Below are 16,327 nucleotides of genomic sequence, written 5' to 3' on the forward strand. Positions count from 1 at the left end.
AGTTGCAAGAATTAGATAATATAGATCAGTGTTATTAAACCTGGCCTGGCCCGGTCGATCGGATCGGATCGAAAACCCGGTGACCCAGTCAGAAGATCGGGCCGATTATCTAATTAAACCGTTTATGCTTAAAATCCGGTTAAAACCGCATGAACCGGCCGGTTGAACTGTGAACCGTCTGATCCGGTCTAACCCGATTGAGCCGTAAAATTAAAAATTAAAATCTTCTGATCTTCAAGATCGACAGTTCGACTTCCCGTCGTCCCTTCGTCTGTCTTTGTTCCCGAGCTCAAACCCCAGCCTCAGCCCATCTTTCCTCGGCAACGAAATCAGCAGCAGCAGCGAAGGAGGAGAACCGAGTCTTCTCCATCTCCGATGAGTAATCTGTTATCTAACTCTTTTTTTTTTTTTCAAATCTCCGGAGTCCGACAGCGAATAAGACCCAGAAATCAGCCCCTCCGTCCGCTTCCTCCAAGGCTCCAACCGCGAGTCCGCGACCGCCCTCCTCTGCTCGCCCCCTCCCCTCCGGACCTCCCTACGCCTCTTTCTTCTCCGTTCGGCTGCCTTCTCCCTCCGCCTCCTCCTCCTCCGCCGTCTGGGAATCCGCCGTCCGCCTCCTCTTCCTCTGCTCGACCCCTCCCCCCTCCGCCATCTCCTCCTCCTCCGTCGGCTCCTTCCCCCCTCCGCCATCTCCTCCTCCTCCGTACGCTCGACTCCCTCCCCCCTCTGCCTCCTTCTCCCTCGGCTCCCTCCCCCCTCCGTCGCCTCCTCCTCCTCCGTATGCTCGACCCCCTCCCCCCTCGGCCTCCTCCTCCGCTTCGTTCCCTCCCCCCTCCGCTTCCTCCTCCTCCGTACGCTCCCCCCTCTGCCTCCTCCGCTCGGCTCCCTCCCCCCTTCGCATCCTCCTCCTCCTCCTCCTCCATATGGCCGTCCGCCTTCCTCACCCTTCCGCCTCCTCCTCCTCCTCCGTATACAGCCGCAGACATGGCAAAATTTTTTTTTTTTTTAAATGCTGTGACAGTGTGAGTGTGTGACTGTCTGCGGACACGGTGAAATTTTTTTTTTTTTTTTAAATACTGTGTGACTGACTGCAGTGTCACAGTAACACTAGACACCACAGTACAGTAAACACCCGTGAACATGAAGAATTTTTTTTTTAATGATGCTATGCTGATTGATACAGTAAATATTAAATATTATTTTTTTAATTTCTGTAATCTGTGATCATCGTGAGTTTAACTCTATAGGATCATGGGAAAAAAAAATTTTTTTGGATAGAAATGAAAGAAGATGTCGATGACTTGATCTTGTTATTTATTTATTTTATCTTCTACTTATAAATTATAGCTTAATTTAATTTTCTTTGCAGATTATCAAAATGACCTCTGTTGAGGGAAGTATGCCATCCATGGATGATTCAAGTAATACTTCATCCACTCAAATAACTGGGGTTAGAGGTAAAAGTGATCCTGCATGGAATCATTGTAGAGAAGCTCCTGAACTTAGTGGTAATACCAAAAGGATGAAGTTGGCATGCTTGTATTGTGGAAAGTCATTTGCTGGTGGTGGGATCAATCGCTTCAAACAACATCTTGCAGGAGTAAAAGGAGAAGTAGAACCATGTCGTAAGGTGCCGGCGGATATTCGCCATCAAATGATACAAAATATTCAAGCTATTAGTGAGAAGAAGAAAAGAACAAAGAAAATGGGTAAAGATTACAATCCCTTTATTGCAAGGCATAAGGAACATGAGGAACAAATATATTATAGGCAATTAGGTGAAGATGATGACATACAAGAAATTCCTCCCTCATCAAACAAGTCTACGGGTAATACAAGAGGTAAAAATATAGAAGGTGAAAAAGGAAAACAACTAGGAACAATTGAAAATTATTTCATGCCAAGAACAACTCCTGGTGTTCAACCAACTATAAAAAGCTTGTTGTAAAACAAAGAAGCAGTTGAAAGGTGTAATCTTGCAGTGGCAAAATGGATGATAGATGTATGTGTGCCATTTAATGCTGTCAACTCTAAGTATTATCAGTGCATGATAGATGCCATAGCTAGTATGGGGCCTGGTTACAAAGCTCCAAATTTTCATTCTGTTCGTGGTTATTTGTTAACCAAGAATGTTGATGAGGTGAAAAAGTATGTTGAAAGCTTTCATGCCACATGGAAGAAAATAGGATGCACAATCATGGCTGATGGATGGACAGATCAGTGTAGGAAAACTTTGATTAATTTTTTAGTTTATTGCCCTAGAGGGACCATATTTTTGAAAAGCATGGATGCTTCAGATACCTCAAAGACAGCTGATATGTTGTACAAGTTGTTCAAAAAAATTATCATATCCGTTGATTTTGAAAATGTGGTTCATGTAGTGACTGATAATGCTGCAAACTATGTTGCTGCTGGTAAAAAGTTGGAGCAAGACTTTCCTACACTTTTTTGGTCACCTTGTGCTGCTCATTGTCTTAATCTCATCATGCAAGACATTGACAAGTTAGTTTCAGTGAAGAACACCGTAGCCCATGCTGCAGGTATCACAAAATATATTTATAATCATTGTTATCCTTTATATTTGATGAGAAAATTTACTGGTGGAAAGGAGATAATTCATCCGGCACCTACACGTTTTGCTACCAATTTTATTGCTTTACAAAGCATATTGGGCCACAAAGATGCATTAAGAGCAATGGTGACTTCTAGAGAGTAGATAACTTCAGCTTATGCTAAGGATAGTAAAGAAAAAAAGCTCGCCGATGACGTGCTTAATTCTCTTTTTTGGAATGAATGTGCAACCATTGTTAAACTAACAGAGCCTTTAATTTGAGTTTTGAGGATTGTTGACAGTGATGATAGACCTTCAATGGGTTACTTGTATCATGCTATGCATCAAGCTAGAGATGAAATGATCAAGAGATTTAGAAGGAGAAAGATTATAGTTGAACCTTATTTGAGAATAGTTGATACTCGGTGGGATTTGCAATTACACCAAAATCTTCATGCAGCTGGATTTTGGTTGAATCTCTATTTTCAATATGACTCAGAACTTATGGATAAACATCCTCGTAGTGTTTCAGGACTCTTAGATGTCACAGAGAGATATTCATTTGGTAATCCAACCTTGCAGGGGAACTTAACTAATGAGATGAGGTTATTTACAAATGCAGAAAATGACTTTGGACGCTCATCGGCTATAAATGATCGAAGTCGCTGGGCTCCAGGTAAGCTTGTTCCTTAATTATGTTCTTATGCTTTCATTAGTTTCATTGATATAAAGCTTTTTCAATTACATTCTATTTTAACAAATACAATATTTTATATCTAGATGAATGGTGGGTCACCTATGGAAGTTATGCATCTAATTTGCAAAAATTAGCTATTCGTGTTTTAAGTCAAACTTGTAGTGCGTCCGGGTGTGAGAGAAATTGGAGCATCTTCGAATATATTCATTCTAAAAAGAGAAATAGGTTAGAGCATCAAAGGCTTAATGATCTAGTATTTGTGCACTATAATTTGAGACTACAACAAAAGTAATTTTATTATGAATGATATCCAATTACTTGTATTTATTTCTTGTTATTTAATTTTCAAACTAACAAATATTAAATACAGATTTTATTTCAAAGGTCGCAACTATGATCCTATTGATTTTGAATTGTTTGGTGATAATGATGCATGGATATTAGTCGATGAGCCATCGGAGTTAACTAGTGAGGAATTAGAAACTTTTCACCATGAATTGGCATCATGTTCTATTCAAGAAAATAATAATAATGGTGAGTGAATTATTTTATTATATAGTTTATGAATAAAATATTATTATAATTTTATTACATATGATTTTTCTTTTTAACTTTTTGTTAAATTTGTGATTTTGTAGATATATTGAACTTGGAAGATTTGGATGGTGATGATGGTGAAAATGATGAAAATGATGCGAATAGGAGAGAAGATGGAGGAGATGAGAACATTGCAACTCAAGAAGATGTTTTTGCAAATACTGACATAAATTTCAGTCCATTAGCTTAAATTTTTATGTTGTGTACTTGTTTATCACTTTTAACTTTTTTTTTAAAAAGATATTGAAGTGAAATGTCGTACATTATTATGTACTTGTTTGTTAAAACTTTTCATTTTGCTAGCAGATGTGGATGGTTATGTTTTAAACTACTAGTTATTATGCATTTATAACTTTATGCCATTAAATCTTTATATTCATCAATATTTTAGTCTAATTATTTGTATTTATAGGATTACAGTTTTGTTTCATTTGTATTTTGATACTTGTAGCATTGGAATATATATTATCAGGACTATTATTGTATTTCTGGTTTGTGCATTGACCCGCCGGTTCAACCGTTGACCTGACGGTTGGACCGCTGACCCACTAACCCGGTGCCTTATCCGAGTTAAGACCCGGATCGGATTTAATAACTTTGATATAGACACTTTTGTATATTATGTGAACTCTCCATCCTCCTTCTACCTAGAAAATCGCATGCAGATCAACTCTTCAAGTCATTCAATCATTCAGAATAATTCTTGTCATGTTTGTTTTCTGCTATCTTTTTTATGGCAAATTCAAGTCATGTACCTAATTTCTGTCTGTTTGCCAGAAAATGCAGAAGAAATTATCATACACTATTTTCCTTCAGTTTCCAATATGTGGAAAAGAGGGTGCATCAATAACAGCAAGAACGGCCACGATTTACTACTCTAGAATGAATGAATTGTCTTATGCACCACAGCCCGTGGAAGGAAGATCGTTTAGCCCAGCCAGAGGGAAAGATAAAGGCCCTCTTGGATCCAGGTGTCGCCTGGGGAAAAGATAAGGTCGGTAGTTGGATCGACGTTTCCAAACCTGAAGTTGGGCTTGTTTCGGGTGAATGATGGAAGAGGACCTTGGTGGGGTGCTCGACGGTGCCGCCATCCGCCCTCCAAGACTCGAGGACGCGGGCCTGGAGGACTGCGCCCTTCCTCCCGAATCCATCATGGAAGCCTTCTCCCGCGCCGCCATCTCCCTCAGGTCCCGGATCTCCAACGTCGCTGCAACAGGAGAACAGGAAGAGAAGAGCGAGGACGGCGCTTGCGTCCAAGACCCCGGCCCGAGCAACGGCGAGGTCCCGGACGCCCTTCTTGGCGGTGGCACCACCGAAAGCTCCGCATCGCTTCTCTCCTGCGGCAGCGATGGCGGCGTCGAAGATGAGGAGGAGGGAGGGAAAAGTGGTCAAGATAAAGTCGTAGTTGTTGGTGGTGATGGAGAAGGCGATTTGGCCTCCGACCGGCTTGTGGTTGTGGGTGGGGAGAAATCGGAGGTGGAAGGGAAGAGATCTTGTGTTGAGGGTATCGAGCAAGGAGTCTTTGGAGGGGAGAAGAAGAGGGAACATGACGAAGAACAAGAAGAAGCGGATGAAGGGGATGGCGATAGACCCATTTTGATCGAAGCTCTCATCTGAGACGGAGAAAACAAAATCAGAGGTGAAACGCTCTTCTCCTTTTCTCGGTTGTATCGCTGAAGGTTTTGCAGATTTTAATAGTTAATTTCTGAATCTCGTGAAGTGCATTAGGCTTTCTTTCTATCTGTTGTTGTTAAAACTTGAGGATTGGACTCGAATACTGCTTATTGTGCTTATGAAGAGTAAGTTATAAGATTCTTGTCTGATCATCACCAACTTTCTTAGACTTTCTTCTCACCACCGAGCACTTGCTCAGATGATAAACTTGATTCTACTTCATATCAGCTCCCTGTCGGTGGGGTGGGTATAAGGTAGAAAGGTGGGGATTAGCCTCTCCAAATCTCTTATAGAACAAACTTCTTCGCTTCTCAGTGACTCTGCCGCCCTCCCTGTTGCAGCTGATTGGTTACTTCGTGCAACATCATTTTCATTTGCCGTTCATAGGATTAGTGCTTTTGTACCATAAATCATAACACTGGCTTGTTATGCAATTCCATTTCTAGCCATTTTCTATGTCCTAAAATTCATGCTTCTGTGGGTCTCCAGATAAATTAATCAAAACTGTTCTAGGTGTAAATTATCAATTTTTTATGCCGAGAAATGATGTTACTTTCTATAACCATCAAGATGTCAGACTACAGGGAACACTGTCAACTTTCTTAAGTTCAACAAAATGAGGCTACTAAACCATACCTTGTTCTTCAGTTCTTCTGCTAGTCTATCAAAAAATGTATCTAGCACCAATTAGATGGTCTAAATGCTGAATTTGAGGAGCTACACCTGTACGCCTGAGGTTGTTGATGTTTAAGCTGTGTCTTCTCTTCTTTTGCTGCTGTTCTAGGAGCTGCCCACATCTATCTGTTGGCTGTATTAATGATACTTGTTGGTGAAGGTTGCAGCTCATGTATACTAAAAAGTGGCATGCACAATGCATATGTTTTTTTAATTAAAAATAAAATTTATGTAAATAAATAAATAGTAAATACATGCTAAAAGGAGGAAATGTATCTTTGATCCTTTATTTTATTTATTAATATAAAATAAATAAATAAATTCTAGAAGAAGGAATCTTTGATGTCATGTTTAAAATTAGAGGAAACACATGAGATAGGAAAAAGGTGGTGGGAAAAGGAGGATGGTTAGACATGACTTACACATGGAGACGTGGAGGGAGTTTGTGTTATATAGTAGATTAAAAGCACTGAAAAACAACATATGAAACACAGGAAAGATTAATGATATCCATCAGTTCCTGTTGGTCCAGAATGAAAGCTATCCCTACTAACAGCAACCACTTCATGTCATAGTTTTGCTACTCTTCACAACTGCATGTTAACTTCATATGGAAGTTACAGGATAGGAAAGCATGGTATCACCAGTTAGAATATTAGTTTCACGGCAAAATAATTGAAAGGAGGAAAGAAGCAATGAGAAAGACATTCTTACTCATGTATGTCATGTGCTCATAAGTTCATTAACTGAAAAGGAGATCTGATATCTGATCTAAGCTTCTTTAGATGTTTTTTGTTAATTGCCATGGAAGGAGTACAATCTGAAAAACTAGGAGTTTGAAAGTTGAAACAACCACAACAAAGATGTTGGATGCAAGCCAAGGATTTACCTTGAAACTTGTATGTTCCGCTTTATTTTGTCTGTGACCTGTTGCTTTGCTCCTCTAGTTATTGTTTGAGGACGATGCATTGCCTACCAACACTCTGAATGAATTACTATTGTTTATGTGGTTTTTCCTTGTTATCTTACTAACATGAAAATAGCTAGTGAAGAGAATTTATTATTTGGAAAAATTTACTGATGTTAAGAAAGAAAGAGGTTTTACTTGTTAACTTTCAACTTTTCCACAACTTTACGCTATAAGTCAAGCTATAGTTAAATTAGGGATGTTTATGACTGGGTGTGACCCTATAGTGTCTCTTCAGGTTTAAGTTTATATTGCCTCATGTTTGGTTAGTCAGGTTGATCTGTTAAAAGTTGAAAAAGAGAAATCTAATCGTAACCTGCCTAATTTTAAATGTTTCATCAGTAGATATGTTACTAATTATATACATTGTAAATAAGTCATGTGCATGTAATGTGCATCATTCTGGCATAGAATCACCTTGCCAAGATAAAAAAGGGGGAGCATACACGCTGCTACCGTTTTCCATCTTGACTCTTGAGTTTTACCCAGAATTATTTGCTTCCAAAGAAACCATCTTACAAGGTCATTCTCCATTTCCCATTAATGTGAATTAATAGTTTATACGAAGACAAAAGGGAAAAAAGAAAGAACTGGGATGGGGACTGTTATACACAGGAAAAAGATCTTTCTACCATGCCAATATTCCCATCTCTCATTCCTTTCATACAAATGGTAGGTGCTGTGACTATGATATAACCACAGATGATCGTCTTACCACTAGATTCTGCCATGCTGCCTTACTTCAGCGGGCTTTAGCATTTGTTGCAAAATGGGTAGTCCTACCCTAGGAAGAATTGATATGTGGGTCTCCCAGAAAATTTCTTTTTGAGTGGCATATTGTTAACATTCATCTTGTCATTCTATCCTTGAATAACATGCTAAGACATCTAAACATGACTTAAGTTGCTAATTGTACAGATTTGTATGAGTTAGCACTGTTCTGTTCTGGCGAGCTTTGTTAGCCCAATTTACCAATGATATGATGCAACTGAACTGAAGTGCAGTTAGGCACAGTTCAGTCAGCCTGGGGGATCTCCATCAGCAGGTTCACTGTTATCAAAATGGAGCCATCACTGTCCTCCCCCCAACCCACCCAAAACACCACCAACCCACCAAAAATAAATAAATAAATAAACAAAAGATAAAACATAGCTGGACTCTGTGCTGTCATTGGTTCAATGTTATCACAATTTTTTGTTAAGTCAACCTTACATGCATTGACTGATCCTGTTTGGATCTGATTGGATTCGATGTCAGGACCAGCCATGATAGCAATTAGTGATGGCATTTTTGTATATGGAAAAGCTATGGAATGTAAATAGTACATTCTTCTCTGATCACTAGAACTACAAGGACTGAATATTAAGCTTACTCCTTTTTTGAGTGACAGAATCAGTTGTGATTAGAGCAGTGGTTCCGTCTCCTTTTATGATTAATTCTTTTATCAGGTTTGATCACAGTCATTCTTAATTATACCTATTTGCTATTTTTCTCCTTTTTTTTTCATTTTTTTCCTTCATATCAATAGCTTGGTAAATTTTAAATCCTCATACATGAGGCATGAAAGAGAATCCTAGCATCTCTGATAGATCTAAGTCATGATCAATTACAAAAAGAAATATTTAGAAATATGAGAACAAATGAACTTATGATACATATTTTCCCTTGTGACATCAATTTCAGGGTTTGGAAGGTATTCATAATGCATGACTGGGAGAAGGTAAAAAATATTTGAACAGAGCATTCTTTATTGGAACAGGACACTGTTCTTCTGATAGGCTCTTTCTCTTGGTGGGTGGGGGTGCGTTGGGGAGGGTATGTAGATTCTAATTCCATCCTGCATTCTTTAGATGGTGATGTGTTCTTGTATCTATGTTGTTGAAGGATAGAACATGGTCAAGTGAGGATGATGAACTCTACAGGTTTCGGTTTTTGTTCTCAACCAATGAGACTGTAAACACAATCTTTCTTACTAGATTGTGAGCAACGTTGCGTTTGATGCGCTGGAATTTGCATGTGCGGATTAGTGTATGTCAATTATTCTTGCTGGCAATATCTATCTATCAATAAATGGCAAATGGATTGCTCATATCCACAATGGTCGGACAAGCAATTAGTTAGGGCTTCTAAAATTACTCAAAAGAGAAACCCAGGATTAATACGAGGGAGAGTGGTAAGTGTTATTATATTTTCTGACCTGCGTTTACTTTATCCAAGATGCACGATGACTTAGGTACATATTGCAGTTTCCATAGGGCACTGTTTCTATACAAAAATGTGTTCTGGATATGGTGGTTAATATAATGTAATTCTCATATTTTAATGGCTAAGGTGATTATTCCCCTTATCTTTTATAATTTTTTTGACTCTTGTTATATGATTATAATAATCATCATATAATATTCATTAATTTAAAAAATATTATTTTAAATTCAAAATTTCATATCTACTCAAGCGATATTAGTGCGTTATCTTGTCTTAAATTAAATAAAAGAAAGCATTGTTTTATTGATAGTATTCACTATTCTTCTTTGTATTGACTAATGATAGTCATTTGTTGGCATAACTTTATTGGGTTACAAAACTGGAAAGTGGTTTGATAGAAGGACGTTTGTGATAATGAGATAGCTTTGTTATCAAAAAAAACTGTAGTAATATGGATGCTCATAACTTTTGAATATCAAATGTTTTACTTCCACATCTACCAAAAAAAATGTTTTATTTCCACAATTAAGGAAATTTTACCTTTAACTTGTTTTTGGTACACAATTTTACCTCTAAGTTGATGATCTAATATCTCCAACTACGTGATCAAGAACTGTTTCACCTATTTTACCCAAAAAAAAAAAAAAAGAAAGAACTGTTTCACCTACAGATAAAATACCAAGAAAAGTTGATATCGTCTGTTGTGACTGGTGAGGTAAATTGATGTGAAGTGCAACACATGCAACCGATGAATTACGTTTTCGTTTCCACGACTAAAGAAAGTTTACCCCTTTTTTGGGTACAGAATTTTACCTCTAACTTGATGATCTAACATCTCCTACTATGTGATCAAGAACTGTTTCACCTACAGATAAAATACTAAAAAAAAGTTGATATCTTCTGTTGTGAGGTAAATTGATGTGAAGTGCAACACATGCAGCCGATGCCATGATAACATGAATTACGTTTTGGTTCAATTTTTTCGGAGTTCCATAGTCATTGCTTTATCATTCTCTTCTTGTGGGATGGTGATGAGCAATGAAATAATTTAACTTATCCTGCTCGGTAGTATCTAGGGAAATGGAAGAAAGTTCAAAGTGGAGGTAGAATGATTATGTAATTCCCCCCCCCTCATAGTGTTATGCTTAAAAGGTTTAATGAGCTGGTTGTTTGTCTGGCAAGCTTGCGGCCTTCGAAGCGAAGGAGAAACAAATCAAAGAGAATGCCAAACTTAAAGGAAAATGAATGATGCAATCTGCTTACATAATTTAATAAACTGATAGTTGATATTACAAGCAATCAGCCTTGGAGGAAAAAGGAGAAACAAATCAAAGAGAATTCCAAACTTGACAATTTTTTTTTTTTTTTTTGTTCTGGTTGATAGAGCACCTAATTTAATAAACTGGTAGATCAAGCTTGTACTTCTGCAAGCAACACTAAAATAACAAAAAAAATCAATAGCTATTGTTGCACTTATTTGAGGTTTTGAATCAAGATTGGTCTTTGCACTAATTGAATCTCCAAATAATTCAGTGGAGCATCATACATTTTCCCATCCCGCTTGCTACACATTTTTTTCCATTTCTTAATTCTTTTCAGTATCTCCTCCCATGTTGTGCACAAGGTTTCAATAATAATATTGTCCGTGTTATAGATGTTTTTTTCAGAAGTATGACAGCCATTATTCAGCTCAAAAATATTATTTTAAATTTTATAATTTTTGAACGATCATTGTTATAATGGTTGTCACAATGGTGTTATAAAAATATTAATTTTTTTAAAAAAATAATAATTTTTCATTTGCTAAAAAAATATTAATTTTTTAAAACTACAAAAAATGATTTAAAATAATTTTGATCAAAAAATATATGTGAAAAATTATTTTTATATATATGATGGAATGCTAAATATTGTATTATTGAATGGCCATCGTCTTTTTATTCCTATTAGTATTATCATGTTTGATAATATTAGAGAAGAGCTTGAGATTGCTCTGATGGTTATTTTAAACTTCAATAGGGCCCTATGTAATTTTTTTTTTCTTTTTTTTTTTGGTACAAATGGATGGTCACATCAATTTGATGCGAGAGCGGTCTAAAAAGTCAATATGCACAAAATTTCACTGTACCAACAGATAGTCATCTTCCTACCTTTGCAGTCAATCGTCGGAGTGTTCAGCAACAAAAGCCGTCATCCAATCTGCTACAGTGTTTGTCTTTCGATAGATATGTCGGACTCGTACTGCAACAGATTAGTGAAGAGAGGTCCAGACATTTTGGATAAGCGGATGAACCTCGAGCTGCTTGGCATCTCTCTGAATCCAAGAAATAACGATAGTAGAGTCACCCTCCAAGAAGATCCTCTCTGCGTGAAGCTGCTGTCTAGCAAAGGTCACGTTGGCTCAAGTGGTGTGAAGCTTCGCCATCAGAATCAAAGGCTCGAAAAAGTGAGATCCACCAGCCATCATAAATCTCCCATCCGAGCCATAGATGACGAAGACCGTTCTGTCCCTCTCATCTCTGACACTGTCATCAAAGTTAACCTCGACAAACTTTGGAAGAGGGGGCTCTCAGGAAATGGATAGAATCTTGCGGATCGCTGTTGGGGTAGTTAGGGAGCTCTAGAAATCAGGGATGTCAAAGAACAAAATAGCAGTGTCAAATTGGTAGTATTCCTGAGCCAACAGACCGCTTGATCCAACACCCAACGGACAGGAATGACCTTATCATCAAAGACAAGGCTGTTCCTAGACAGCCAAATCTGATAGGCAATATAAGCCATTCGTCCATCAACCATAAGTATGTTATCAGACACACTCTAATGGATAAAGACAAGGAAGGATGTCAACCATGGATCAGTGCTCGCCTTCCATGGGTAACCTCCCACCTGTCTCCAAATGATCCTCATCTTAGGGCACAGCAGAACTGCATGCTCGACAGACTCGTCCTCCATGCTACAAACCGGACACAAGGTCGGAATCTCCATGCCCATCTCCTTGAGGAGTGTCCGAGTAGGGAGACGGTTCCAAGCAAGTTTTTAAAGAAAAATCCACATCCTAGGATGAGCGACAACTCTTCAGATCCAAGCAGCCTCAATCCGTCTGGAAGGCATCAGTCTATACAAAAAAAAGAGGTCCCTCAGGGGAATCCTCAGGCAACAAGAACGATCCCAGACTCTCGCATCCTAAGCGCGGTGCATTGGAATTGGAATGGCAAGGATCTGCTCCGCAAGAGGCTGCCCAAAAAGTCGGATGATCTCCTGTGCTTATCAGCTGGAGGCATCAATGGTGATGAGATCAAACACCCTTATATGATCCTCCACTTCATTGCTGATAAGGGTCGACCAATGAGATAAAGGAATGCTAGAAACTTAGGCATCCTGAATCACCTCTATCGAACGACCATCACCGATCAAACATCTAATCTAGTCCACATCAGATCTCCAAGCACAAATTTCTTTCCATATGAAGGAGCAGCCCCAGGTAGCCTGGATGAGAGTCCCATGCTCCATCCACCATAGCGAGCCCGCATCACCATGCTCCATAAGCAATCCAGCTGGATCAGAAATTTGGCTGCGTGCCTGGCAAGTAAAGCCTTCTCGTCAATAAGGAATGAATCTTCAAGCCTCCGTCCTTTATAGGCTGACACACCATCTCCCAGGAGAGCAGATGGATCCGATGATAATTGCAACTAGATCCCCACAAGAACTTGTGAAGCTGCTGCTCCAGTCCTCTGATACAAGCCACAAGGATAACCATATGGGATAGGAGGTATACCAGAGCAGACCACAAAATAGATCTCACCAAAGTGGTCCTACCCATGAAGGAGAGGGTGCTGGCCTGCCATCCTTGAAGATACTCTTGAATTTGCTGCTCCAAGGGTCCGCACTCAACCCACCATAAGCGATGGTCAGTGATCGGAACGTCGAGATAGGTCAACGTCTCTGAGTGCTTCCAAATCCCTAGGATCTCTCTGATCATCAATCTGACCTAGGCCTTCATCTTTGGGCTAAAGATGGCAGCGGACTTCTGAATATTGACCAACTATCTTGACGTCCGACAGTAGGCCTTAATAATGGAGATAAAATGCTTCACATTTCAGATGGAGGCACATCCGATGAGGTTGCAGTCATCTACGAAGAGCAGGTGCGAGAGTGGCTGGACACGAGGGGCAGGTCAATAGGCTCCAGGGCCTATCCCTGAACTGTCACTCTCAATGCCCTGATAAGACATCAGCACAAAATAAATAGATAGGGAGAGAGAGGACTGAAGCGAAAATTTTGTGCAGGGGCAAAATGGTAATTTTAAAACTTTTTCAAAATTACTATTTTACAGCGGAATTATTAATTAATCTCATTAATTAATACTAATTAACCCTACACTAGGATCTAAATATGATACAACAGCATGCATTTAAATTTGAAATTCAAATTTGAATCAGTAAACGTTTTACAGTACTGTGTTCAGAACACATCACCTTTTGCGGGTAGTCGATCACCGCAATCTGATCACCGTCGGAGGGCTCTGATCGTCACGTCGTAGCCACCCAACTGTCTGGCCTCTGCGGATCGTCCACACGAAGCTCCCGTCTGATCAGCTCCTCACGAATGCTAGTTCGTGATTTCACCTTTTTGATGGCAGATGTTGATCGAACTCCTTCGATCGATGTGTGCCGACTTCTCGGATGCTCCGGATCGTCTGCACAGTTACTTGAGAGGCTGATGGATCTCTCTCTGAAATTTGGTGGACTCACGACACTCGTGGCACACCAATCTCACTTCCCGAACCCTAGGTAGAAACCCTAGGGTACACACCTAAAACCCTGCGCCCAATTTTCTCTCTTTTCTTTCTTTTTCTCTCGGAAGGTTTTGGACCTTCACCTTGTGTAGAAGCCTTCCTCACGCCCCAAAGTTTCTCTCCTAATTTTTCTACGCACGTCCCACCTTTCTTCTCTTTTTAAAACAACATCGAACGTGTCTTATCCGCGTGAGAGGATAAAGATAAGAGGTTACACATTTGAATTCAAATCAAATTTGAATTCAAACGAAAATCAACTTATCCCTATCCTTTTGGGCGTGAGAAGAGAAGGGACGTGGCTCTTTGTGCGTGAAAAAGTTTCACGAGAAACCTTTTCTCGTGTAAGTAATGTGGCGCACAAAATGGATAAGGATGAAAGGGCAAGTGATAAGTTATCCATTCAAATTCAAACATGCTTTGAATTTGAATGGCTAACTAATTAATTTATCCATCCATATGGCGCACAAATGAGGACGTGGGGAAGGGTTTTACGTGAGAAAAATTTCACGAGAAGTTTCTTCTCGTGAATTCAAATGGGTGCAAGGAAGTTGGGTGACGCAGGAAATTTAAAACAAGGTGGTTTGATTCAAATTGAGCCAACCTAGTTTAAAATAGGTTGAGCACAATTAGACCAAATTAAACCCAACATAATTAGGCTTAATAAAATTCTAATCAAATCAGAAATTAACTAAACCTAATCCCTGATCAAATCAGGGACTAAACCACCTTAGCGATTAGGTCAACATTTAACCTAATCGGGTCAATCCAAACTGAATTCAATTCAATTGGACTTGATCCAAAAATAATTACTCAATCAAATTGAGTTAATTAGTGATTAAATCACTAATTAAACCTCTCATAAATGTTGAGTCCAAATCCGATGGGCAATCAGGCATCAGAGACCATCGATATGAAACCCTGATCAAAGAGTTCAAATTTCAAATTCAAAATTCGAAATTCAAAATTTTGACCCCGGTACCCAAAATGTGTGGAACTCATGATTAGAGAATCCTAATTCTCAATCATAGAGTTCCATATAGATAAGACTCATAATCAGCCATCAGATCAGAAAGGAACTTCTAATGTGTGTGACCCCGCAGGTTCGAACCTAAGCCGGTAGCACAGGAATCAATTTCTGTACTAATCGAAGTGACCATCTAGCAATGGTACCCGACGACCGGATAGGTCGAATAATCGCAATCACAACATTCAGAACCTACGTGAATATGGTTACCGTATAATTCATCCCTTTTGACCCCTGTGTTTAGGATGACTCAGAGTTAAACTGTCAACCCTGATGATATCATCCGAATCGTGCTCAACTCAATTAGTCCTGTGACTCCTCACTAGGACTACCCTGGCCAAGATTTTGCTAAATTGAAACACGACTGTACACAGCTCCTAAACTGGAGTGGTCAATCCCATCTTGACACACGCACCGATAAGTCAAGTACTTGACTACACCCAACAACCTTCCGTCACTGAATTAGAAATTCAGGTAGTCCAGTGCCTAAGTGCAGTGAGTTGCTTGCCAGTCACTGTGGCGGTCTCAGGTCGGAGGGACATTTATACCCATATCCCATCGGAGCAAATCTTGACAGCAGAAATAGCTCCGGAGTTGGTCACGTTCAGTGCAGATGTACCATTACATCTCACCTGTATGCCATACCAGTGTCTCCACACTCTTTGGTTATGAGGACAACCAACCCATATGGCACACAACGACCTATGCTCGATAAATGTTGTCGTCCTTGGTAACAACGTATCATTTGGTCGCGAACATGTTTAAGGACTAAGCGACAAATCCTCCTTTGTCGAGTCTAAATAGTCCTAAGGACTCCACCACAACACAGGAGTTCATTAGAAGATGAAACATTTGTGATGAAAAAATACCAAAATAACTTTTATTTATTTATAATTCATGTACTAATACAAAAGGAGCACAACCATCAACAGGCTGACGATTGACTTTGGGACACTATTCCCAACAATCACAACCTTGGATAAGATCCACAGAAGAAAGAAAGAACTCAGTCGGGATGCCATTGATGAGGATAGCGAAGCTCGGACGCTCGACGTAGTCCATGATCCAGTCAATCCATCCCTCCTCAAAACCCAACTCCTAAAGCGTCCATCGCAAAAAAGCCCAACTCATCTGATCATACG

The 16,327-nt window shown here is 39.4% G+C and overlaps 1 protein-coding gene across 1 annotated transcript; it reads left to right on the forward strand.

The window, feature by feature from the left end:
* Window positions 1-4,780: 4,780 nt before the first annotated feature.
* On the forward strand, window positions 4,781-9,252 carry LOC105047501 (uncharacterized). Its single transcript, XM_010926439.4, has 2 exons — window positions 4,781-5,484; window positions 8,845-9,252. Exon 1 carries the CDS (start codon window positions 4,893-4,895, stop codon window positions 5,460-5,462), a length of 570 nt encoding a protein of 189 aa, XP_010924741.2. The 5' UTR covers window positions 4,781-4,892; the 3' UTR covers window positions 5,463-5,484; window positions 8,845-9,252.
* Window positions 9,253-16,327: the final 7,075 nt, after the last annotated feature.

This window comes from Elaeis guineensis, chromosome 6 (assembly GCF_000442705.2).
Source record: "Elaeis guineensis isolate ETL-2024a chromosome 6, EG11, whole genome shotgun sequence".
Taxonomy (NCBI): Eukaryota; Viridiplantae; Streptophyta; class Magnoliopsida; order Arecales; family Arecaceae; genus Elaeis; species Elaeis guineensis.

Excerpts from the sequence above, each read along its gene's own strand:
- LOC105047501 (XM_010926439.4), top strand. The coding sequence starts at position 4,893 with ATGATGGAAGAGGACCTTGGTGGGGTGCTCGACGGTGCCGCCATCCGC.